General features: G+C 48.6%; 1 protein-coding gene across 1 annotated transcript; it reads right to left on the bottom strand.

Moving 5' to 3' along the window:
• Positions 1-543: 543 nt before the first annotated feature.
• On the bottom strand, positions 544-23,533 carry LOC139380138 (uncharacterized). Its single transcript, XM_071122581.1, has 3 exons — positions 23,484-23,533; positions 18,947-19,916; positions 544-1,152 (listed from the first exon to the last, which is right to left on the bottom strand). Exons 1-3 carry the CDS (start codon positions 23,531-23,533, stop codon positions 544-546), a joined length of 1,629 nt encoding a protein of 542 aa, XP_070978682.1.
• Positions 23,534-24,757: the final 1,224 nt, after the last annotated feature.

Raw genomic sequence — 24,757 nt, 5'->3', positions numbered from 1 at the left:
ACAGCTCTCCTGCCCAGCACTGTGGTCCTCTCAGGAAGGACAGCTCTCATACCCAGCACTGTGGTCCTCTCAGGAAGGACAGCTCTCCGACCCAGCACTGTGGTCCTCTCAGGAAGGACAACTCTCCTGCCCAGCACTGTGGTCCTCTCAGGATGGACAGCTCTCCTGCCCAGCACTGTGGTCCTCTCAGGAAGGACAACTCTCCGACCCAGCACTGTGGTCCTCTCAGGAAGGACAGCTCTCCGACCCAGCACGGTGGTCCTCTCAGGAAGGACAGCTCTCCTTCATTACATTAAAACATTTACTGGTGCAACGCATGGCTTTTATGTAAAAAAAAACTATACAAACACATCAAATTATGTTGTTTCTTTTGTGAGGAGAGTTTTTTTCCCACTAAGGTATTTGAGAATCATACAGGTCCCACAGCCATATGTTGTCAACAGGAACCTATTTGTGGTCAATGTTCATTGTGTCTTTTGTTTTTATAAATAGTGAGATAAAGGATTTCATAGGCTGACCACGTTGAAACATTCTAGTGATATTCTAGTGATGTCCTCCACATGTACAGTTACTGTGTACAGTTGTCTGGAAAGTCAAGCAGCCTCTGTGTGTCTGTGAGGGCCTGAACATGAGAATGAATATGCGCCCTCTGGTGGAGGGGTCCAGGGATTGGACCCTCTGGTGGTGGGGTCCAGGGATTGGACCCTCTGGTGGTGGGGTCCAGGGATTGGACCCTCTGGTGGTGGGGTCCAGGGATTGGACCCTCTGGTGGTGGGGTCCAGGGATTGAAACCTCTGGTGGTGGGGTCCAGGGATTGAACCCTCTGGTGGTGGGGTCCAGGGATTGAACCCTCTGGTGGTGGGGTCCAGGGATTGAACCCTCTGGTGGTGGGGTCCAGGGATTGAACCCTCTGGTGGTGGGGTCCAGGGATTGAACACTCTGGTAGTGGGGTCCAGGGATTGAACCCTCTGGTGGTGGGGTCCAGGGATTGAACCCTCTGGTGGTGGGGTCCAGGGATTGAACCCTCTGGTGGTGGGGTCCAGGGATTGAACCCTCTGGTGATCCCTGGACCCTCTGGTGGTGGGGTCCAGAATGTTCTGGAGAGTGGTTTAGTTGCTCTTGCCCAACCCAACCATCAGGGGCTACATGGTGCTGTGAGAGTGAAAGAGGAGAAACTGTCCCCACTATTGGTTACTGTTCTATCACCAGTTTCTCCTCTGCAATATGACTCCCACAAATATAAATCACATTCCTTTAGTGTTTCTGCCATGTTGTTTTTCAGTAGCACTTTGTCATGGTGGGATCGTATGAAGACATCAATAAATGCATTTATGAGGTGTTATCCAGTAGGCAACAATACTTCATAAATTCATAATTTTTTACATCTGTCTTGGTGAGGAAGAGGGACGAGTGCTGACAGGCTGTGGTCGAGGTGTTTGATAAACGTTGCAAGGCAGAGGAAAAGACACATCTTACCGCGTTAGGATAGCTGGTCGAAACCACACAAAACGCCTCCTTTTCATCAAGATCATCATGGTTAAAGACGAGGTTAACCCACATTCACGATGGAAAACATTAATGCCCTTTTTGTACCTTTTAAAAAAAGCTTAGGCTACACAGTAAAGTTACTTTTAACTAAGCTAGGCTGGGCCTGGGGATGGTGTAACTAAACTAGGCTGGGCCTGGGGATGGTGTAACTAAACTAGGCTGGGCCTGGGGATGGTGTAACTAAACCAGGCTGGGCCTGGGGATGGTGTAACTAAACCAGGCTGGGCCTGGGGATGGTGTAACTAAACCAGGCTGGGCCTGGGGATGGTGTAACTAAACCAGGCTGGGCCTGGGGATGGTGTAACTAAACCAGGCTGGGCCTGGGGATGGTGTAACTAAACCAGGCTGGGCCTGGGGATGGTGTAACTAAACCAGGCTGGGTCTGGGGATGGTGTAACTAAACCAGGCTGGGCCTGGGGATGGTGTAACTAAACCAGGCTGGGCCTGGGGATGGTGTAACTAAACTAGGCTGGGCCTGGGGATGGTGTAACTAAACCAGGCTGGGTCTGGGGATGGTGTAACTAAACCAGGCTGGGTCTGGGGATGGTGTAACTAAACCAGGCTGGGCCTGGGATGGTGTAACTAAACCAGGCTGGGCCTGGGGATGGTGTAACTAAACCAGGCTGGGCCTGGGGATGGTGTAACTAAACCAGGCTGGGTCTGGGGATGGTGTAACTAAACCAGGCTGGGCCTGGGGATGGTGTAACTAAACCAGGCTGGGCCTGGGGATGGTGTAACTAAACCAGGCTGGGCCTGGGGATGGTGTAACTAAACCAGGTTGGGCCTGGGGATGGTGTAATTAAACCAGGCTGGGTCTGGGGATGGTGTAACTAAACCAGGCTGGGCCTGGGGATGGTGTAACTAAACCAGGCTGGGCCTGGGGATGGTGTAACTAAACCAGGCTGGGCCTGGGGATGGTGTAACTAAACCAGGCTGGGCCTGGGGATGGTGTAATTAAACCAGGCTGGGTCTGGGGATGGTGTAACTAAACCAGGCTGGGCCTGGGGATGGTGTAACTAAACCAGGCTGGGCCTGGGGATGGTGTAACTAAACCAGGCTGGGCCTGGGGATGGTGTAACTAAACCAGGTTGGGCCTGGGGATGGTGTAATTAAACCAGGCTGGGTCTGGGGATGGTGTAACTAAACCAGGCTGGGCCTGGGGATGGTGTAACTAAACCAGGCTGGGCCTGGGGATGGTGTAACTAAACCAGGCTGGGCCTGGGGATGGTGTAACTAAACCAGGCTGGGCCTGGGGATGGTGTAACTAAACCAGGTTGGGCCTGGGGATGGTGTAATTAAACCAGGCTGGGTCTTGGGATGGTGTAACTAAACCAGGCTGGGCCTGGGGATGGTGTAACTAAACCAGGCTGGGCCTGGGGATGGTGTAACTAAACCAGGCTGGGCCTGGGGATGGTGTAACTAAACCAGGTTGGGCCTGGGGATGGTGTAATTAAACCAGGCTGGGTCTTGGGATGGTGTAACTAAACCAGGCTGGGCCTGGGGATGGTGTAACTAAACCAGGCTGGTCTGGGGATGGTGTAACTAAACCAGGCTGGGCCTGGGGATGGTGTAACTAAACCAGGCTGGTCTGGGGATGGTGTAACTAAACCAGGCTGGGCCTGGGGATGGTGTAACTAAACCAGGCTGGGTCTGGGGATGGTGTAACTAAACCAGGCTGGGTCTGGGGATGGTGTAACTAAACCAGGCTGGGCCTGGGGATGGTGTAATTAAACCAGGCTGGGTCTGGGGATGGTGTAACTAAACCAGGCTGGGCCTGGGGATGGTGTAACTAAACCAGGCTGGGCCTGGGGATGGTGTAACTAAACCAGGCTGGGCCTGGGGATGGTGTAACTAAACCAGGCTGGGTCTGGGGATGGTGTAACTAAACCAGGCTGGGCCTGGGGATGGTGTAACTAAACCAGGCCGGGCCTGGGGATGGTGTAACTAAACTAGGCTGGGCCTGGGGATGGTGTAACTAAACCAGGCTGGGCCTGGGGATGGTGTAACTAAACTAGGCTGGGCCTGGGGATGGTGTAACTAAACTAGGCTGGGCCTGGGGATGGTGTAATTAAACCAGGCTGGGCCTGGGGATGGTGTAACTAAACCAGGCTGGGCCTGGGGATGGTGTAACTAAACCAGGCTGGGCCTGGGGATGGTGTAACTAAACCAGGCTGGGCCTGGGGATGGTTTAACTAAACCAGGCTGGGTCTGGGGATGGTGTAATTAAACCAGGCTGGGTCTAGGCTGGGCCTGGGGATGGTGTAATTAAACCAGGCTGGGTCTGGGGATGGTGTAACTAAACCAGGCTGGGCCTGGGGATGGTGTAACTAAACTAGGCTGGGCCTGGGGATGGTGTAATTAAACCAGGCTGGGCCTGGGGATGGTGTAACTAAACCAGGCTGGGCCTGGGGATGGTGTAACTAAACTAGGCTGGGCCTGGGGATGGTGTAACTAAACTAGGCTGGGTCTGGGGATGGTGTAATTAAACTAGGCTGGGCCTGGGGATGGTGTAACTAAACTAGGCTGGGCCTGGGGATGGTGTAACTAAACTAGGCTGGGTCTGGGGATGGTGTAATTAAACTAGGCTGGGTCTGGGGATGGTGTAACTAAACCAGGCTGGGCCTGGGGATGGTGTAACTAAACTAGGCTGGGCCTGGGGATGGTGTAACTAAACCAGGCTGGGCCTGGGGATGGTGTAACTAAACCAGGCTGGGCCTGGGGATGGTGTAATTAAACCAGGCTGGGCCTGGGGATGGTGTAACTAAACTAGGCTGGGCCTGGGGATGGTGTAATTAAACTAGGCTGGGCCTGGGGATGGTGTAACTAAACCAGGCTGGGCCTGGGGATGGTGTAACTAAACCAGGCTGGGTCTAGGCTGGGCCTGGGGATGGTGTAACTAAACCAGGCTGGGCCTGGGGATGGTGTAATTAAACTAGGCTGGGCCTGGGGATGGTGTAATTAAACTAGGCTGGGCCTGGGGATGGTGTAATTAAACTAGGCTGGGCCTGGGGATGGTGTAATTAAACTAGGCTGGGCCTGGGGATGGTGTAATTAAACTAGGCTGGGCCTGGGGATGGTGTAATTAAACTAGGCTGGGCCTGGGGATGGTGTAACTAAACCAGGCTGGGCCTGGGGATGGTGTAACTAAACCAGGCTGGGTCTAGGCTGGGCCTGGGGATGGTGTAACTAAACCAGGCTGGGCCTGGGGATGGTGTAACTAAACCAGGCTGGGCCTGGGGATGGTGTAATTAAACTAGGCTGGGCCTGGGGATGGTGTAATTAAACCAGGCTGGGCCTGGGGATGGTGTAATTAAACTAGGCTGGGCCTGGGGATGGTGTAACTAAACCAGGCTGGGCCTGGGGATGGTGTAACTAAACCAGGCTGGGCCTGGGGATGGTGTAACTAAACCAGGCTGGGCCTGGGGATGGTGTAACTAAACCAGGCTGGGCCTGGGGATGGTGTAACTAAACCAGGCTGGGCCTGGGGATGGTGTAACTAAACTAGGCTGGGCCTGGGGATGGTGTAACTAAACCAGGCTGGGCCTGGGGATGGTGTAACTAAACCAGGCTGGGCCTGGGGATGGTGTAATTAAACTAGGCTGGGCCTGGGGATGGTGTAATTAAACCAGGCTGGGCCTGGGGATGGTGTAATTAAACTAGGCTGGGCCTGGGGATGGTGTAACTAAACTAGGCTGGGTCTGGGGATGGTGTAACTAAACCAGGCTGGGTCTGGGGATGGTGTAATTAAACTAGGCTGGGTCTGGGGATGGTGTAACTAAACTAGGCTGGGTCTGGGGATGGTGTAACTAAACTAGGCTGGGTCTGGGGATGGTGTAACTAAACCAGGCTGGGCCTGGGGATGGTGTAACAAAATTAGGCTGGGTCTGGGGATGGTGTAATTAAACTAGGCTGGGCCTGGGGATGGTGTAACTAAACTAGGCTGGGTCTGGGGATGGTGTAACTAAACCAGGCTGGGCCTGGGGATGGTGTAACTAAACCAGGCTGGGCCTGGGGATGGTGTAACTAAACTAGGCTGGGTCTGGGGATGGTGTAACTAAGCTAGGCTGGGTCTGGGGATGGTGTAGCTAAACCAGGCTGGGTCTAGGCTGGGGGATGGTGTAACTAAACTAGGCTGGGTCTGGGGATGGTGTAACTAAACTAGGCTGGGTCTGGGGATGGTGTAACTAAGCTAGGCTGGGTCTGGGGATGGTGTAACTAAACCAGGCTGGGTCTAGGCTGGGGGATGGTGTAACTAAACTAGGCTGGGCCTGGGGATGGTGTAATTAAACTAGGCTGGGCCTGGGGATGGTGTAACTAAACCAGGCTGGGTCTGGGGATGGTGTAATTAAACTAGGCTGGGCCTGGGGATGGTGTAACTAAACTAGGCTGGGTCTGGGGATGGTGTACCTAAACCAGGCTGGGCCTGGGGATGGTGTAACTAAACCAGGCTGGGCCTGGGGATGGTGTAATTAAACTAGGCTGGGCCTGGGGATGGTGTAATTAAACCAGGCTGGGCCTGGGGATGGTGTAATTAAACTAGGCTGGGCCTGGGGATGGTGTAACTAAACTAGGCTGGGCCTGGGGATGGTGTAACTAAACCAGGCTGGGCCTGGGGATGGTGTAACTAAACTAGGCTGGGCCTGGGGATGGTGTAACTAAACTAGGCTGGGCCTGGGGATGGTGTAATTAAACCAGGCTGGGCCTGGGGATGGTGTAACTAAACCAGGCTGGGCCTGGGGATGGTGTAACTAAACCAGGCTGGGCCTGGGGATGGTGTAACTAAACCAGGCTGGGCCTGGGGATGGTTTAACTAAACCAGGCTGGGTCTGGGGATGGTGTAATTAAACCAGGCTGGGTCTAGGCTGGGCCTGGGGATGGTGTAATTAAACCAGGCTGGGTCTGGGGATGGTGTAACTAAACCAGGCTGGGCCTGGGGATGGTGTAACTAAACTAGGCTGGGCCTGGGGATGGTGTAATTAAACCAGGCTGGGCCTGGGGATGGTGTAACTAAACCAGGCTGGGCCTGGGGATGGTGTAACTAAACTAGGCTGGGCCTGGGGATGGTGTAACTAAACTAGGCTGGGTCTGGGGATGGTGTAATTAAACTAGGCTGGGCCTGGGGATGGTGTAACTAAACTAGGCTGGGCCTGGGGATGGTGTAACTAAACTAGGCTGGGTCTGGGGATGGTGTAATTAAACTAGGCTGGGTCTGGGGATGGTGTAACTAAACCAGGCTGGGCCTGGGGATGGTGTAACTAAACTAGGCTGGGCCTGGGGATGGTGTAACTAAACCAGGCTGGGCCTGGGGATGGTGTAACTAAACCAGGCTGGGCCTGGGGATGGTGTAATTAAACCAGGCTGGGCCTGGGGATGGTGTAACTAAACTAGGCTGGGCCTGGGGATGGTGTAATTAAACTAGGCTGGGCCTGGGGATGGTGTAACTAAACCAGGCTGGGCCTGGGGATGGTGTAACTAAACCAGGCTGGGTCTAGGCTGGGCCTGGGGATGGTGTAACTAAACCAGGCTGGGCCTGGGGATGGTGTAATTAAACTAGGCTGGGCCTGGGGATGGTGTAATTAAACTAGGCTGGGCCTGGGGATGGTGTAATTAAACTAGGCTGGGCCTGGGGATGGTGTAATTAAACTAGGCTGGGCCTGGGGATGGTGTAATTAAACTAGGCTGGGCCTGGGGATGGTGTAATTAAACTAGGCTGGGCCTGGGGATGGTGTAATTAAACCAGGCTGGGCCTGGGGATGGTGTAACTAAACCAGGCTGGGCCTGGGGATGGTGTAACTAAACCAGGCTGGGTCTAGGCTGGGCCTGGGGATGGTGTAACTAAACCAGGCTGGGCCTGGGGATGGTGTAACTAAACCAGGCTGGGCCTGGGGATGGTGTAATTAAACTAGGCTGGGCCTGGGGATGGTGTAATTAAACCAGGCTGGGCCTGGGGATGGTGTAATTAAACTAGGCTGGGCCTGGGGATGGTGTAACTAAACCAGGCTGGGCCTGGGGATGGTGTAACTAAACCAGGCTGGGCCTGGGGATGGTGTAACTAAACCAGGCTGGGCCTGGGGATGGTGTAACTAAACCAGGCTGGGCCTGGGGATGGTGTAACTAAACCAGGCTGGGCCTGGGGATGGTGTAACTAAACTAGGCTGGGCCTGGGGATGGTGTAACTAAACCAGGCTGGGCCTGGGGATGGTGTAACTAAACCAGGCTGGGCCTTTGGATGGTGTAATTAAACTAGGCTGGGCCTGGGGATGGTGTAATTAAACCAGGCTGGGCCTGGGGATGGTGTAATTAAACTAGGCTGGGCCTGGGGATGGTGTAACTAAACTAGGCTGGGTCTGGGGATGGTGTAACTAAACCAGGCTGGGTCTGGGGATGGTGTAATTAAACTAGGCTGGGTCTGGGGATGGTGTAACTAAACTAGGCTGGGTCTGGGGATGGTGTAACTAAACTAGGCTGGGTCTGGGGATGGTGTAACTAAACCAGGCTGGGCCTGGGGATGGTGTAACAAAACTAGGCTGGGTCTGGGGATGGTGTAATTAAACTAGGCTGGGTCTGGGGATGGTGTAACTAAACTAGGCTGGGTCTGGGGATGGTGTAACTAAACCAGGCTGGGCCTGGGGATGGTGTAACTAAACCAGGCTGGGCCTGGGGATGGTGTAACTAAACTAGGCTGGGTCTGGGGATGGTGTAACTAAGCTAGGCTGGGTCTGGGGATGGTGTAGCTAAACCAGGCTGGGTCTAGGCTGGGGGATGGTGTAACTAAACTAGGCTGGGTCTGGGGATGGTGTAACTAAACTAGGCTGGGTCTGGGGATGGTGTAACTAAGCTAGGCTGGGTCTGGGGATGGTGTAACTAAACCAGGCTGGGTCTAGGCTGGGGGATGGTGTAACTAAACTAGGCTGGGCCTGGGGATGGTGTAATTAAACTAGGCTGGGCCTGGGGATGGTGTAACTAAACCAGGCTGGGTCTGGGGATGGTGTAATTAAACTAGGCTGGGCCTGGGGATGGTGTAACTAAACTAGGCTGGGTCTGGGGATGGTGTAACTAAACCAGGCTGGGCCTGGGGATGGTGTAACTAAACCAGGCTGGGCCTGGGGATGGTGTAATTAAACTAGGCTGGGCCTGGGGATGGTGTAATTAAACCAGGCTGGGCCTGGGGATGGTGTAATTAAACTAGGCTGGGCCTGGGGATGGTGTAACTAAACTAGGCTGGGTCTGGGGATGGTGTAACTAAACCAGGCTGGGTCTAGGCTGGGGGATGGTGTAACTAAACCAGGATTGGGTCTAGGCTGATGGATGGTGTAACTAAACCAGGCTGGGTCTAGGCTGGGGGATGGTGTAACTAAACCAGGCTGGGTCTAGGCTGATGGATGGTGTAACTAAACCAGGCTGGGTCTAGGCTGATGGATGGTGTAACTAAACCAGGATTGGGTCTAGGCTGGGGGATGGTGTAACTAAACCAGGCTGGGTCTAGGCTGGGGGATGGTGTAACTAAACCAGGCTGGGTCTAGGCTGGGGGATGGTGTAACTAAACCAGGCTGGGTCTAGGCTGGGGGATGGTGTAACCAAACCAGGCTGGGTCTAGGCTGGGGGATGGTGTAACTAAACCAGGATTGGGTCTAGGCTGATGGATGGTGTAACTAAACCAGGCTGGGTCTAGGCTGGGGGATGGTGTAACTAAACCAGGCTGGGTCTAGGCTGGGGGATGGTGTAACTAAACCAGGCTGGGTCTAGGCTGATGGATGGTGTAACTAAACCAGGATTGGGTCTAGGCTGGGGGATGGTGTAACTAAACCAGGCTGGGTCTAGGCTGGGGGATGGTGTAACTAAACCAGGCTGGGTCTAGGCTGGGGGATGGTGTAACTAAACCAGGCTGGGTCTAGGCTGGGGGATGGTGTAACCAAACCAGGCTGGGTCTAGGCTGGGGGATGGTGTAACTAAACCAGGATTGGGTCTAGGCTGATGGATGGTGTAACTAAACCAGGCTGGGTCTAGGCTGGGGGATGGTGTAACTAAACCAGGCTGGGTCTAGGCTGGGGGATGGTGTAACTAAACCAGGCTGGGTCTAGGCTGATGGATGGTGTAACTAAACCAGGCTGGGTCTAGGCTGGGGGATGGTGTAACTAAACCAGGCTGGGTCTAGGCTGGGGGATGGTGTAACTAAACCAGGATTGGGTCTAGGCTGATGGATGGTGTAACTAAACCAGGTTGGGTCTAGGCTGATGGATGGTGTAACTAAACCAGGCTGGGTCTAGGCTGGGGGATGGTGTAACCAAACCAGGCTGGGCCAAGACACAGTGTTGCTTCTCTTAATTTAGAGTGGCCATGATGATGGCAGTCTCCATCACTCCCTCTAATCTTGAAGAAAGACAGTATTTACTGTAGTATGTACTTTACGGGGGAGGCAATTGTCCCAAAATGTTGCTGCATTTATATGGAGCCTGATAGTAGTCAGGATTTATATGGAGTCTGATAGTGGTCAGGATTTATATGGAGTCTGATAGTGGTCATGATTTATATGGAGCCTGATAGTGGTCAGGATTTATATGGAGCCTGATAGTGGTCATGATTTATATGGAGCCTGATAGTGATCATCATTTATATGGAGTCTGATAGTGGTCAGGATTTATATGTAGTCTGATAGTGGTCATGATTTATATGGAGCCTGATAGTGGTCATGATTTATATGGAGCCTGATAGTGGTCATGATTTATATGGAGCCTGATAGTGGTCATGATTTATATGGAGCCTGATAGTGGTAATGATTTATATGCAGCCTGATAGTGGTCATGATTTATATGGAGCCTGATAGTGGTCATGATTTATATGGAGCCTGATAGTGGTCATGATTTATATGGAGCCTGATAGTGGTCATGATTTATATGGAGCCTTATAGTGGTCATTATTTATATGGAGCCTGATAGTGGTCATGATTTATAGTTACAGTAGAGGAGTAAACAGGCCCAGTCGACTCACTTCCTCTGAGTTACAGTAGAGGAATAAACAGGCCCAGTCGACTCACTTCCTCTGAGTTACAGTAGAGGAGTAAACAGGCCCAGTCGACTCACTTCCTCTGAGTTACAGTAGAGGAATAAACAGCCCCAGTCGACTCACTTCCTCTGAGTTACAGTAGAGGAATAAACAGGCCCAGTCGACTCACTTCCTCTGAGTTACAGTAGAGGAGTAAACAGGCCCAGTCGACTCACTTCCTCTGAGTTACAGTAGAGGAATAAACAGGCCCAGTCGACTCACTTCCTCTGAGTTACAGTAGAGGAATAAACAGGCCCAGTCGACTCACTTCCTCTGAGTTACAGTAGAGGAATAAACAGGCCCAGTCGACTCACTTCCTCTGAGTTACAGTAGAGGAGTAAACAGGCCCAGTCGACTCACTTCCTCTGAGTTACAGTAGAGGAGTAAACAGCCCAGTCGACTCACTTCCTCTGAGTTACAGTAGAGGAATAAACAGGCCCAGTCGACTCACTTCCTCTGAGGTACAGTAGAGGAGTAAACAGGCCCAGTCGACTAACTTCCTCTGAGGTACAGTAGGGTGCATCTTATGTACAGTAGGGTGCATCTGAAGTACAGTAGGGTGCATCTGACATACAGTAGGGTGCATCTGAGGTACAGTAGGGTGCATCTGACATACAGTAGGGTGCATCTGAGGTACAGTAGGGTGCATCTGAGGTACAGTGGGGTGCATCTGAAGTACAGTAGGGTGCATCTGAAGTACAGTAGGGTGCATCTGAGGTACAGTAGGGTGCATCTGAAGTACAGTAGGGTGCATCTGAAGTACAGTAGGGTGCATCTGAAGTACAGTAGGGTGCATCTGAGGTACAGTAGGGTGCATCTGAGGTACAGTAGGGTGCATCTGAGGTACAGTAGGGTGCATTTGAGGTACAGTAGGGTGCATCTGAGATACAGTAGGGTGCATCTGAGGTACAGTAGGGTGCATCTGATGTACAGTAGGGTGCATCTGAGGTACAGTAGGGTGCATCTGAGGTACAGTGGGGTGCATCTGAAGTACAGTAGGGTGCATCTGAAGTACAGTAGGGTGCATCTGAGGTACAGTAGGGTGCATCTGAAGTACAGTAGGGTGCATCTGAAGTACAGTAGGGTGCATCTGAAGTACAGTAGGGTGCATCTGAGGTACAGTAGGGTGCATCTGAGGTACAGTAGGGTGCATCTGAGGTACAGTAGGGTGCATTTGAGGTACAGTAGGGTGCATCTGAGATACAGTAGGGTGCATCTGAGGTACAGTAGGGTGCATCTGATGTACAGTAGGGTGCATCTGAGATACAGTAGGGTGCATCTGAGATACAGTAGGGTGCATCTGAGGTACAGTAGGGTGTATCTGAGATACAGTAGGGTGCATCTGAGGTACAGTAGGGTGCATCGGAAGTACAGTAGGGTGCATCTGAAGTACAGTAGGGTGCATCTGAGGTACAGTAGGGTGCATCTGAGGTACAGTAGGGTGCATCTGAGGTACAGTAGGGTGCATTTGAGGTACAGTAGGGTGCATCTGAGATACAGTAGGGTGCATCTGAGGTACAGTAGGGTGCATCTGATGTACAGTAGGGTGCATCTGAGATACAGTAGGGTGCATCTGAGATACAGTAGGGTGCATCTGAGGTACAGTAGGGTGTATCTGAGATACAGTAGGGTGCATCTGAGGTACAGTAGGGTGCATCGGAAGTACAGTAGGGTGCATCTGAGGTACAGTAGGGTGCATCTGAGGTACAGTAGAGTGCATCTGAGGTACAGTAGGGTGCATCTGAGGTACAGTAGGGTGCATCTGAGATACAGTAGGGTGCATCTGAGGTACAGTAGGGTGCATCTGAAGTACAGTAGGGTGCATCTGAAGTACAGTAGGGTGCATCTGAGATACAGTAGGGTGCATCTGAAGTACAGTAGGGTGCATCTGAGGTACAGTAGGGTGCATCTGAAGTACAGTAGGGTGCATCTGAGGTACAGTAGGGTGCATCTGAGGTACAGTAGGGTGCATCTGAAGTACAGTAGGGTGCATCTGAAGTACAGTAGGGTGCATCTGAGGTACAGTAGGGTGCATCGGAAGTACAGTAGGGTGCATCTGAGGTACAGTAGGGTGCATCTGAGGTACAGTAGGGTGCATCTGAGGTACAGTAGGGTGCATCTGAGATACAGTAGGGTGCATCTGAGGTACAGTAGGGTACATCTGATGTACAGTAGGGTGCATCTGAGATACAGTAGGGTGCATCTGAGATACAGTAGGTTGCATCTGAGGTACAGTAGGGTGTATCTGAGATACAGTAGGGTGCATCTGAGGTACAGTAGAGTGCATTTGAAGTACACTAGGCTGTAGGCCCATTCATGGGAAAGGTAGGGTATGGTGACTACTTCCCCTGAAGTACAGTAGTCCGTGTTATGTTTGATCTAAACAGTCTGTGTTCTGTGTGTTCCAAACAGTTTGTGTTCTGTGTGTTCTAAACAGTCTGTGTTCTGTGTGTTCCAAACAGTCTGTGTTCTGTGTTTTGTAAACAGTCTATGTTCTGTGTTTTTAGAGCAAGGTAATGAATTAGAATCTGAAGCACCTTGGCGATTAGTCAGGCCTGCAGGAAATGAATTGTCCTTTATTTAACATTACAAATTACAGTTGAGACACAGCGGAGAGAGCACCGAGTTAGAGAGATGTGACATAAACATTTAAAGTAGCAATGATTCCCTCCAAGATGCCTGTTGTGAAAATGCCAGAGATTAAATGACAGAGGATATTAGGTAATGTATGATACTCAACGTGATGATAAGCATAATGCGCTTAGTTGGTAATGAATATGTCTATTCCTGTCACAATTACAATTTAAATATGAAATGACATGAGTTTAATTGTAGTGTTACAAATGATCATGATGATTACAGCGTTTTGAAAGGGCAGAGGGTACGAAGCAGACATTTTTTGTATTTCATTTTTTATTAACCCATCCACCCCCTCTTCAGACGACACATATCTTGTTTGTTTCTTACAGCTTTTCTGCTACATATACGTACATTTTTACATACATCGTACTTTTATATATAGCAGTCTCATAATAATAATACTTTACCAAACAAACTCTTTAATCCCGCCCCTCAGCCACTCTCAGCCCATCCCACCTATCACCAATAGACCTCAACTCTTTAATCCCGCCCCTCAGCCACTCTCAGCCCATCCCACCTATCACCATAGACCTCAGCTCTTTAATCTCACCCCCTCAGCCACTCTCAGCCCATCCCACCTATCACCAATAGACCTCAACTCTTTAATCCCGCCCCTCAGCCACTCTCAGCCCATCCCACCTATCACCATAGACCTCAGCTCTTTAATTCCACCCCCTCAGCCACTCTCAGCCCATCCCACCTATCACCAATAGACCTCAACTCTTTAATCCCGCCCCTCAGCCACTCTCAGCCCATCCCACCTATCACCATAGACCTCAGCTCTTTAATCTCACCCCCTCAGCCACTCTCAGCCCATCCCACCTATCACCAATAGACCTCAACTCTTTAATCCCGCCCCTCAGCCACTCTCAGCCCATCCCACCTATCACCAATAGACCTCAACTCTTTAATCCCGCCCCTCAGCCACTCTCAGCCCATCCCACCTATCACCATAGACCTCAGCTCTTTAATCTCACCCCCTCAGCCACTCTCAACCCATCCCACCTATCACCAATAGACCTCAACTCTTTAATCCCGCCCCTCAGCCACTCTCAGCCCATCCCACCTATCACCATAGACCTCAGCTCTTTAATCCCGCCCCTCAGCCACTCTCAGCCCATCCCACCTACCACCATAGACCTCAGCTCTTTAATCCCGCCCCCTCAGCCACTCTCAGCCCATCCCACCTATCACCATAGACCTCAGCTCTTTAATCCCGCCCCCTCAGCCACTCTCAGCCCATCCCACCTATCACCAATAGACTTCAGCTCTTTAATTCCACCCCCTCAGCCACTCTCAGCCCATCCCACCTATCACCATAGACCTCAGCTCTTTAATCCCGCCCCCTCAGCCACTCTCAGCCCATCCCACCTATCACCATAGACCTCAGCTCTTTAATAGTACCCCCTCAACCACTCTCAGCCCATCCCACCTATCACCAATAGACCTCAGCTCTTTATTCCCACCCCTCAGCCACTCTCAGCCCATCTCATCTATCACCATAGACCTCACCTCTTTAATCCCACCCCTCAGCCACTCTCAGCCCATCCCACCTATCACCATAGACCTCAGCTCTTTAATAGTACCCCCTCAGCCACTCTCAGCCCATCCCACCTATCACCATAGACCTCAGCTCTTTAATCTCACCCCCTCAGCCACTCTCAGCCCATCCCAACTATCACCATAGTCCACCCTCGTTTGGTTTCCGTGTGCCATATATTTTTCCATTGTGCTGTGATGTTTTACATAGGTTTTGTACCTTTCTAATCATATAGTATCCACAGATTGTGAGCTAAAGATGAAAACCTTTCCTATGAGTATTATTATATTATTTATTCACTGACTATGGCTTTCCAGATTGCCCAACACTGCTATATGTAAGGTTAATTTTAAGTGCATGTTGTGATTTTTTAACCATTCCTGAACCTGTGACCAGAAACAAGCTACATAGGGACAATACCAGAATAAATGATCTATTGATTCTGTCCCTTTGCAGTAAAATCTACAGAGATGAGATTGTTGTATGCCCCATATAAATAGCATTCTGTTGGTGGCAAGAATTTTGTATAATAATTGAAATTTAAAAACTCAAAATGTTGAATCAAATGTTGTTTTTATACCAGTTCATAAACCATGTGCCATGGAATCTGTCACGTTCTGACCTTAGTTCTATTGTTATGTCTTTGTTTTAGTATGGTCAGGGCGTGAGTTGGGTGGGTTGTCTCTTCCCATTGATTTTGCAACCTGTATGTGTCTGGAGGATAAAACTGAAATTGTAACCATCTTTGTATGGCTTGTTTAAAAAAGGGCAACACTTTAAACAACATTTTATTTTCAATTAGTCGGAAATTAGAAGTTGTAATCTGTATAAAGGCAAAAAGGCAATTTTTGAACCAAGGACGAGCCTTTCGTAATAATCTACTGGAGAGACATTTTGGGTTTAAATATGACTTATGTACGAGTGAAGCTTTTAGTGAGGTTTAAAGATTTAATATCTAATCATTTTAGCCCCCCAAATTCATATCAATTATTTAAATAGGCACATTTAATGTCTACTTCACCATACGCCCATTTTATTGGTAAACTACAAGGTTGTGTAAACACTGTCTTTTAACGATCCAATACGCAATATGGTACACTTAATTAGGTTTTAATCCAGAGAGGCTAGAAAAGTGATCAAGATCTTCGAGACTGTGCAGGGATCCACATTGCAGACTTAGGAAAATAACTAGAGTCATCGGCATACATTGACACTCGGCATACATTGACACTCGGCATACACTGACACTAGTTTTTACCCCCTGGATTTCTAACCTCTTGATGTTCTTCTTGGATCTAATTTTAATAGCTAGCGTTTCAATGGCCATAATAAATAGATATGGAGACAACGGACAGCCTTGTTTAACTCCTCTTAAACGCTCAATACTTTCTGAGAAGTAACCATTATTTATTATTATCTGGGGTTGCTGTTATGCACATTCTCTGGCACCACAGGTGTGAACAGTCTGTGTTCTGTGTGTTCTAAACAGCCTGTGATCTGTGCTCTAAACAGTCTGTGTTCTGTGTGTTCTAAACAGTCTGGGTTCTGTGTGTTCTAAACAGTCAGTGTTCTGTGTGTTCTAAACAGTCTGTGTTCTGTGTGTTCTAAACAGTCTGTGTTCTGTGTGTTCTAAACAGTCAGTGTTCTGTGTGTTCTAAACAGTCTGTGTTCTGTGTGTTCTAAACAGTCTGTGTTCTGTATATTCTAAACAGTCTGTGTTATGTGTGTTTAGAGCTGGAGAATAGGAAGGTAATGAATTAGAATCTGAAGCACCTTGGCGATTAGTCAGGCCTGCAGGAAATGAATTGTCCTTTATTTAACATTGCAAATTACAGTTGAGACACAGCGGAGAGAGCACCGAGTCAGAGAGATGTGACAAATACATTTAAAGTAGCAATGATTCCCTCCAAGATGCCTGTTGTGAAAATGCCAGAGATTAAATGACAACGAATATTAAGTAATGTATGATACTCAACGTGATGATAAGCATAATGTGGTTAGTTCAAATCAAACCAATTGTTATTTGTCACACGCGCCGAATACAGGTTGCACGCGCCGAATACAACAGACCTTACAGTGAATTGCTTACTTACAAGCCCTTAATCAACAATGCAGTTTTAAGAAAAATAAGTGTTAAGTAAAAAATAAAATAACAAATAATTAAAGAGCAGCAGTAAAATAACAGTAGCGAAGCTATATACAGGGGGTACCGGTACAGAGTCTATTCCTGTCACAACTACAATTTAAACATGAAATTACATGAGTTTAATTGTAGTATTACAAATTATCATGATTGCAGTGTTTTGAAAGGGCAGAGTGTTTGAAGCAGACATTGTTGTGGGAGTGGTTTGCTTGAGAATGCTACAATGTGTATTTTGAACTTATTATGGAATGAAGAGCTTGGGGTTTGACTGTGCTTCCTCCACCTAGCTCTGGTCCATGGTCCACCTAGCTCTGGTCCATGGTTAGTGGTCCACCTAGCTCTGGTCCATGGTCCACCTAGCTCTGGTCCATGGTCAGTGGTCCACCTTGCTCTGGTCCATGGTTAGTGGTCCACCTAGCTCTGGTCCATGGTCAGTGGTCCACCTTGCTCTGGTCCATGGTCAGTGGTCCACCTTGCTCTGGTCCATGGTTAGTGGTCCACCTAGCTCTGGTCCATGGTCAGTGGTCCAACTTGCTCTGGTCCATGGTCAGTGGTACACCTTGCTCTGGTCCATGGTCAATGACCTGAAGAGAGATGGGACCACAGTCTCAAAGAAAACCATTAGTAACACATTACGCCGTCATGGATTAAAATCCTGCAGCGCACGTAAGGTCCCCCTGTTCAAGCCAGCGCATGTCCAGGCCCATCTGAAGTTTGCCAATGACCATCTGGATGATCCAGAGGAGGAATGGGAGAAGGTCATGTGGTCTGATGAGACAAAAATAGAGCTTTTTGGTCTAAACTCCACTTGCCGTGTTTGGAGGAAGAAGAAGGATGAGTACAACTCCAATAACACCATCCCAACCGTGAAGCATGGGGGTGGAAACATCATTCTTTGGGGAAGCTTTTCTGCAAAGGGGACAGGACGACTGCACCGTATTGAGGGGAGGATGGATGGGGCCATGTATCGCGAGATCTTGGCCAACAACCTCCTTCCCTCAGTAAGAGCATTGAAGATGGGTCATGGCTGGGTCTTCCAGCATGACAACGACCCAAAACACACAGCCAGGGCAACTCGGGAGTGGCTCCGTAAGAAGCATCTCAAGGTCCTGGAGTGGCCTAGCCAGTCTCCAGACCTGAACCCAATAGAAAATCTTTGGAGGGAGCTGAAAGTCCGTATTGCCCAGCGACAGCCCCAAAACCTGAAGGATCTGGAGAAAGTCTGTATGGAGGAGTGGGCCAAAATCCCTGCTGCAGTGTGTGCAAACCTGGTCAAGAACTACAGGAAACGTATGATCTCTGTAATTGCAAACAAAGGTTTCTGTACCAAATATTAAGTTATGCTTTTCTGATGTATCAAATACTTATGTCAAGCAATAAAATGCTAATTAATTACTTAAAAATCATACAATGTCATTTTCTGGATTTTGGTTTTGGTCTCTCACAGTTGAAGTGTACCTATGATAAAAATTACAGACCTCTACATGCTTTGTAAGTAGGAAAACCTGCAAAATCCGCAGTGTATCAAACACTTGTTCTCCCCACTGTATATATAAATATGACCTCATGGAGATACACTTATCTAAATGACTCTACATTGCTATATATCTATTTCAGTCATAGTGGTTACAAACCCATTTAGCTCTCACAGTCTCACTTCAGAATTAGATGATCATCGATATTTCTCAAATGTCAAATTTCGAAGTTGTTGCAAACGTCATCTCCCGACGTCCTCAGACATGGATGGACGTTGAATACTGACTTTTATCACGGGTGACCTGTCTGTAAAAACCATGCTTCACACCATCATCTCCTCCCTGTATTGGGACGTTAGCCTGCTGCATAATGAAGTGTTGGAGTTCAGTAATGAGACTGTTTACAGGAAGTGCTTCTTTCACTTGAATCAGGCCCAGTATGCAGTCAGGAAATGGGAGCCGAATTCCTGTGGAATAAATGAAGGGGAAATGGCCTGCCGCAGGATCCTCTGAAATGAGAGGGTCTGAAAAGCCATAGCCCTCTCCTCTGGTGTTGACCTGTGGTGTGGACCTGTGGTGTGGACCTGTGGTGGACCTGTGGTGTGGACCTGTGGTGGACCTGTGGTGTAGACCTGTGGTGGACCTGTGGTGTGGACCTGTGGTGTTGACCTGTGGTGTAGACCTGTGGTGGACCTGTGGTGGACCTGTGGTGTAGACCTGTGGTGGACCTGTGGTGTAGACCTGTGGTGGACCTGTGGTGTGGACCTGTGGTGGACCTGTGGTGTGGACCTGTGGTGTGGACCCTGTGGTGTTGACCTGTGGTGTGGACCTGTGGTGTGGACCTGTGGTGTGGACCTGTGGTGTGGACCTGTAGTGTTGACCTGTGGTGTTGACCTGTGGTGTTGATCTGTGGTGTGGACCTGTGGTGTGGACCTGTGGTGTTGACCTGTGGTGTTGACCTGTGGTGTAGACCTGTGGTGTTGACCTGTGGTGTTGACCTGTGGTGTGGACCTGTGGTGGACCTGTGGTGTGGACCTGTGGTGTGGACCTGTGGTGTGGACCTGTGGTGGACCTGTGGTGTGGACCTGTGGTGGACCTGTGGTGTAGACCTGTGGTGGACCTGTGGTGTGGACCTGTGGTGTTGACCTGTGGTGTAGACCTGTGGTGGACCTGTGGTGGACCTGTGGTGTAGACCTGTGGTGGACCTGTGGTGTAGACCTGTGGTGGACCTGTGGTGTGGACCTGTGGTGGACCTGTGGTGTGGACCTGTGGTGTGGACCCTGTGGTGTTGACCTGTGGTGTGGACCTGTGGTGTTGACCTGTGGTGTGGACCTGTGGTGTGGACCTGTAGTGTTGACCGGTGGTGTTGACCTGTGATGTTGATCTGTGGTGTGGACCTGTGGTGTGGACCTGTGGTGTTGACCTGTGGTGTTGACCTGTGGTGTAGACCTGTGGTGTTGACCTGTGGTGTTGACCTGTGGTGTGGACCTGTGGTGTGGACCTGTGGTGTGGACCTGTGGTGATGGACCTGTGGTGGACCAGGACTCAGTAGCTGAGGATGATGGAATAATATGAAACATCCTGAGTGTTCTTTTCATTAGCCGCATGGTCAAATGTTTTTCATCATCCTGATGACAGAAGTCAGGAGAACCTTATTTCAGAGCTGGAGAAATTGCTCTTTCTCTCTGGGAGATGCAACTCCATTCAGTATTGTGTGTGTGTGTGTGTGTGTGTGTGTGTGTGTGTGTGTGTGTGTGTGTGTGTGTGTGTGTGTGTGTGTGTGTCTGTGCGTGTGTGTGTGTGTGTGTGTGTGCACGAACGAATGCTCTCTAAGGAGGATCATGAAGGGGATTTTTGCTTGTGGAAATAATAACCAACCACAACATGTGTTCGGTAAGCCTTTAGCTCACCCAGGTACCTGGATTCCTCTAATATCCTATGACCTTTTTAATGTGAGACTATGTTCTCCATTTCAATGTCCCTCCGTTCACTGGTCCTTAGTGGTTGGGAAGCATGACCTCAATATGTCAGTTGTGTAAACCTATCAATCCAGCCTGGATGAAGCGATGTTAAGGTATGCTGGCAGACAGTATGTGGAACATGTTATTGGTGATTCATATTAGCCCTTAACCCAACTAATCCCCCCCATTAACTCCACCTGCAAACAGCTCATATCCCAGGTGACCCATTTTCTCAATTACTAATGCCATTAGTCTGCACATTCCATTTACTAAGACAGCTATGCCTTTTCGACACCAGCATACATCCATGTTTTGTGTAGATTTCATGAGCTCTCTTGGGATGATTACTTTATTATATGTTAGCCGTATTCCGAACACAAAGACTGCTGTAGAAGGGTTACTGCACCTCTCAAATCAGGGGGGGGGGGGGGGGCAGGTAGCCTAGTGGTTAGAGCAGTGGGCCAGCAACCGAAAGGTCACTAGATCGAATCCCTAGATCCGTCATTATAAAAAATAACCGTAACTGTTTTGCCTAGTTAAATAAGGGTACATACAGTGCCTTGCGAAAGTATTAGGCCCCCTTGAACTTTGCGACCTTTTGCCACATTTCAGGCTTCAAACATAAAGATATAAAACTGTATTTTTTTGTGAAGAATCAACAACAAGTGGGACACAATCATGAAGTGGAACGACATTTATTGGATATTTCAAACTTTTTTAACAAATCAAAAACTGAAAAATTGGGCGTGCAAAATTATTCAGCCCCTTTACTTTCAGTGCAGCAAACTCTCTCCAGAAGTTCAGTGAGGATCTCTGAATGATCCAATGTTGACCTAAATGACTAATGATGATAAATACAATCCACCTGTGTGTAATCAAGTCTCCGTATAAATGCACCTGCACTGTGATAGTCTCAGAGGTTCGTAAAAAGCGCAGAGAGCATCATGAAGAACAAGGAACACACCAGGCAGGTCCGAGATACTGTTGTGAAGAAGTTTAAAGCCGGATTTGGATACAAAAAGATTTCCCAAGCTTTAAACATCCCAAGGAGCACTGTGCAAGCGATAATATTGAAATGGAAGGAGTATCAGACCACTGCAAATCTACCAAGACCTGGCCGTCCCTCTAAACTTTCAGCTCATACAAGGAGAAGACTGATCAGAGATGCAGCCAAGAGGCCCATGATCACTCTGGATGAACTGCAGAGATCTACAGCTGAGGTGGGAGACTCTGTCCATAGGACAACAATCAGTCGTATATTGCACAAATCTGGCCTTTATGGAAGAGTGGCAAGAAGAAAGCCATTTCTTAAAGATATCCATAAAAAGTGTTGTTTAAAGTTTGCCACAAGCCACCTGGGAGACACACCAAACATGTGGAAGAAGGTGCTCTGGTCAGATGAAACCAAAATTGAACTTTTTGGCAACAATGCAAAACGTTATGTTTGGCGTAAAAGCAACACAGCTCATCACCCTGAACACACCATACCCACTGTCAAACATGGTGGTGGCAGCATCATGGTTTGGGCCTGCTTTTCTTCAGCAGGGACAGGGAAGATGGTTAAAATTGATGGGAAGATGGATGGAGCCAAATACAGGACCATTCTGGAAGAAAACCTGATGGAGTCTGCAAAAGACCTGAGACTGGGACGGAGATTTGTCTTCCAACAAGACAATGATCCAAAACATAAAGCAAAATCTACAATGGAATGGTTCAAAAATAAACATATCCAGGTGTTAGAATGGCCAAGTCAAAGTCCAGACCTGAATCCAATCGAGAATCTGTGGAAAGAACTGAAAACTGCTGTTCACAAATGCTCTCCATCCAACCTCACTGAGCTCGAGCTGTTTTGCAAGGAGGAATGGGAAAACATTTCAGTCTCTCTATGTGCAAAACTGAAAGAGACATACCCCAAGCGACTTACAGCTGTAATCGCAGCAAAAGGTGGCGCTACAAAGTATTAACTTAAGGGGGCTGAATAATTTTGCACTCCCAATTTTTTAATTTTTGATTTGTTAAAAAAGTTTGAAATATCCAATAAATGTTGTTCCACTTCATGATTGTGTCCCACTTGTTGTTGATTCTTCACAAAAAAATACAGTTTTATATCTTTATGTTTGAAGCCTGAAATGTGGCAAAAGGTCGCAAAGTTCAAGGGGGCCGAATACTTTCGCAAGGCACTGTATAAAACAAGAGACATGTAATCTGTAAATGCACATTCCTATAGTACTGAACAGTAAGTCAAGTTTAGTAGTTACGTATAATACAAAACATTAAGAACACCTGCTCTTTCCATGACAGACTATCGAGGTGAAAGCTAAAACTCATCAAAAAAATATATTTTCTTTCAACTGTGTTTATTTTCAGAAAACTTAACATGTGTAAATATTTGTATGAACATAACAAGATTCAACAACTGAGACATAAACTGAACAAGTTCCACAGACATTTGACTAACAGAAATTGAATAATGTGTCCCTGAACAAAGGGGGGGTCAAAATCAAAAGTAGTCCATATCTGGTGTGGTCACCAGCTGCATTAGGTACTGCAGTGCATCTCCTCCTCATGCACTGCACCAGATTTGCCAGTTCTTGCTGTGAGATTAACTTTGGTTATTGACCAAATACATATTTTCCACCATAATTTGCAAATAAATTCATAAAAAATCCAACAATGTGATTTTCTGGAGAAAAAAAATCTCATTTTGTCTGTCATAGTTGAAGTGTACCTATGATGAAAATTACAGGCCTCTCTCATCTTTTTAAGTGGGAGAACTTGCACAATTGTTGGCTGACTAAATACTTTTTTGCCCCACTGTACCTACACATATGCTACGGTCACAAGACACAGATCTCCTAACTGTCCCTAGAATTTCTAAGCAAAAAGCTGGAGGTAGGGCTTTCTCCTATAGAGCTAGATTTTTATGAAATGGCCGGCCTATCCATGTGAGAGACGCAGACTCGGTCTCGACATTCAAGTCTTTATTGAAGACTGATCTCTTCAGTAGATCCTATGATTGAGTGTAGTCTGGCCCAGGGGTGTGAAGGTGAACGAAAAGGCACTGGAACGACCAACCGCCCTTGCTGTCTCTGCCTGTCCTGTTCCCTGCTCCACTGGGATTCTCTGCCTCTGACCCTGTTACGGGGGGCTGAGTCACTGGCTTACTGGTGCTCTTCCATGCCATCCCTAGGATGGGTACGTCATTTGAGTGTGTTGAGTCACTGACGTGATCTTCCAGTCCGGGTTGGCATCCCCCTGGGGTTGGTGCCGTGGGGATCTTTGTGGGCTATACTCGGCCTTGTCTCAGGGTAGTAGGTTGGTTGTTGAAGATATCCCTCTAGTGGTGTGGGGACTGTGCTTTGGCAAAGTGGGTGGGGTTATATCCTGCCTTTTTGGCCCGGTCTGGGGGTATCGTCAGACAGGGCCACCGTGTCTCCCGACCCCTCCTGTTTCAGCCTCCAGTATTTATGCTTCAATAGTTTATGTGTCGGGAGGCTAGGGTCTGTCTGTTATGTCTGGAGCATTTCTCCTGTCTCATCCGGTGTCCTGTCTGAATTTAAGTATGCTCCCTCTAATTCTCTCTCTTTTTCTTTTTCTCTCTCTCTTTCTCTCTATCTTTCTCTCTCTCTCTTCTCTCAGAGGAACTCAGCCCTAGGACCATGCCACTATCATGCCACAACCACTACTTGGCCCGATGGCTCCTTGCTGTCCCCAGTCCACCTGGTTATGCTGCTGCTCCAGTTTCAACTGTTCTGCCTGCGGCTATGGAACCCTGACCTTTTCCATGGACGTGCTACCTTGTCCCGGACCTGCTGTTTTGTACTGTCTCTCTACCGCAGCTGTTTTCTCTAACTCTGAATGGTCAGCTATGAAAAGCCAACTGACATTTACTCCTGAGGTGCTGACCTGTTGCACCCTCTACCACTGTGATTAATATTATCTGACCCTTCTGGTCATCTATGAACGTCTTAACATCTTGGCCATGTTGTTATAATCTCCACCCAACACAGCCAGAAGAGGACTGGCCACCCCTCATAGCCTGCTTCCACTCTAGGTTTCTTCCTAGGTTCTGGCCTTCCTAGGGAGTTTTTCCTAGCCACCGTGCATCTACATCTGCATTGCTTGCTGTTTGGGGTTTTAGGCTGGGTTTCTGTACAGCACTTTGTGACATCGGCTGATGTAAAAAGGGCTTTCTAAATACATTTGATTTGCTCTTCTCACTAACGACAAATGATTGCATCATTTTAATATATTTAGCTGCCTGTTTTTTGTTGTAGTTCTGAATAAGAGTTTCATCATATATTCTTGCACAATGCTACTAGGCTACTGTTGCCTTCTGCCAATGCAATACTTCAACCACTAGAAACTCATTGTCTAAAGTTTGCGGGAAGATAAGCACATTCTCACG

The sequence above is a fragment of the Oncorhynchus clarkii genome, chromosome 22, assembly GCF_045791955.1.
Source record: "Oncorhynchus clarkii lewisi isolate Uvic-CL-2024 chromosome 22, UVic_Ocla_1.0, whole genome shotgun sequence".
In the NCBI taxonomy this organism is placed as follows: Eukaryota; Metazoa; Chordata; class Actinopteri; order Salmoniformes; family Salmonidae; genus Oncorhynchus; species Oncorhynchus clarkii.
The sequence above is the reverse complement of the archived record's forward strand: the minus strand, read 5'-3'. Positions and strand labels throughout refer to the sequence as shown.

Bases quoted from the DNA above. Each gene is read 5' to 3' on its own strand.
- LOC139380138 (XM_071122581.1), bottom strand. From the start codon at position 23,533: ATGGCATGGAAGAGCACCAGTAAGCCAGTGACTCAGCCCCCCGTAACA. The intron at 19,917-23,483 runs GTCAGAGGCAGA...GGTCCACCACAG, and splicing joins ACTCAGCCCCCCGTAACAGG to GTCCATCACCACAGGTCCAC. The intron at 1,153-18,946 runs GTCAACACCAGA...TCACTCTCACAG, and splicing joins ACCACAGGTCCACACCACAG to CACCATGTAGCCCCTGATGG.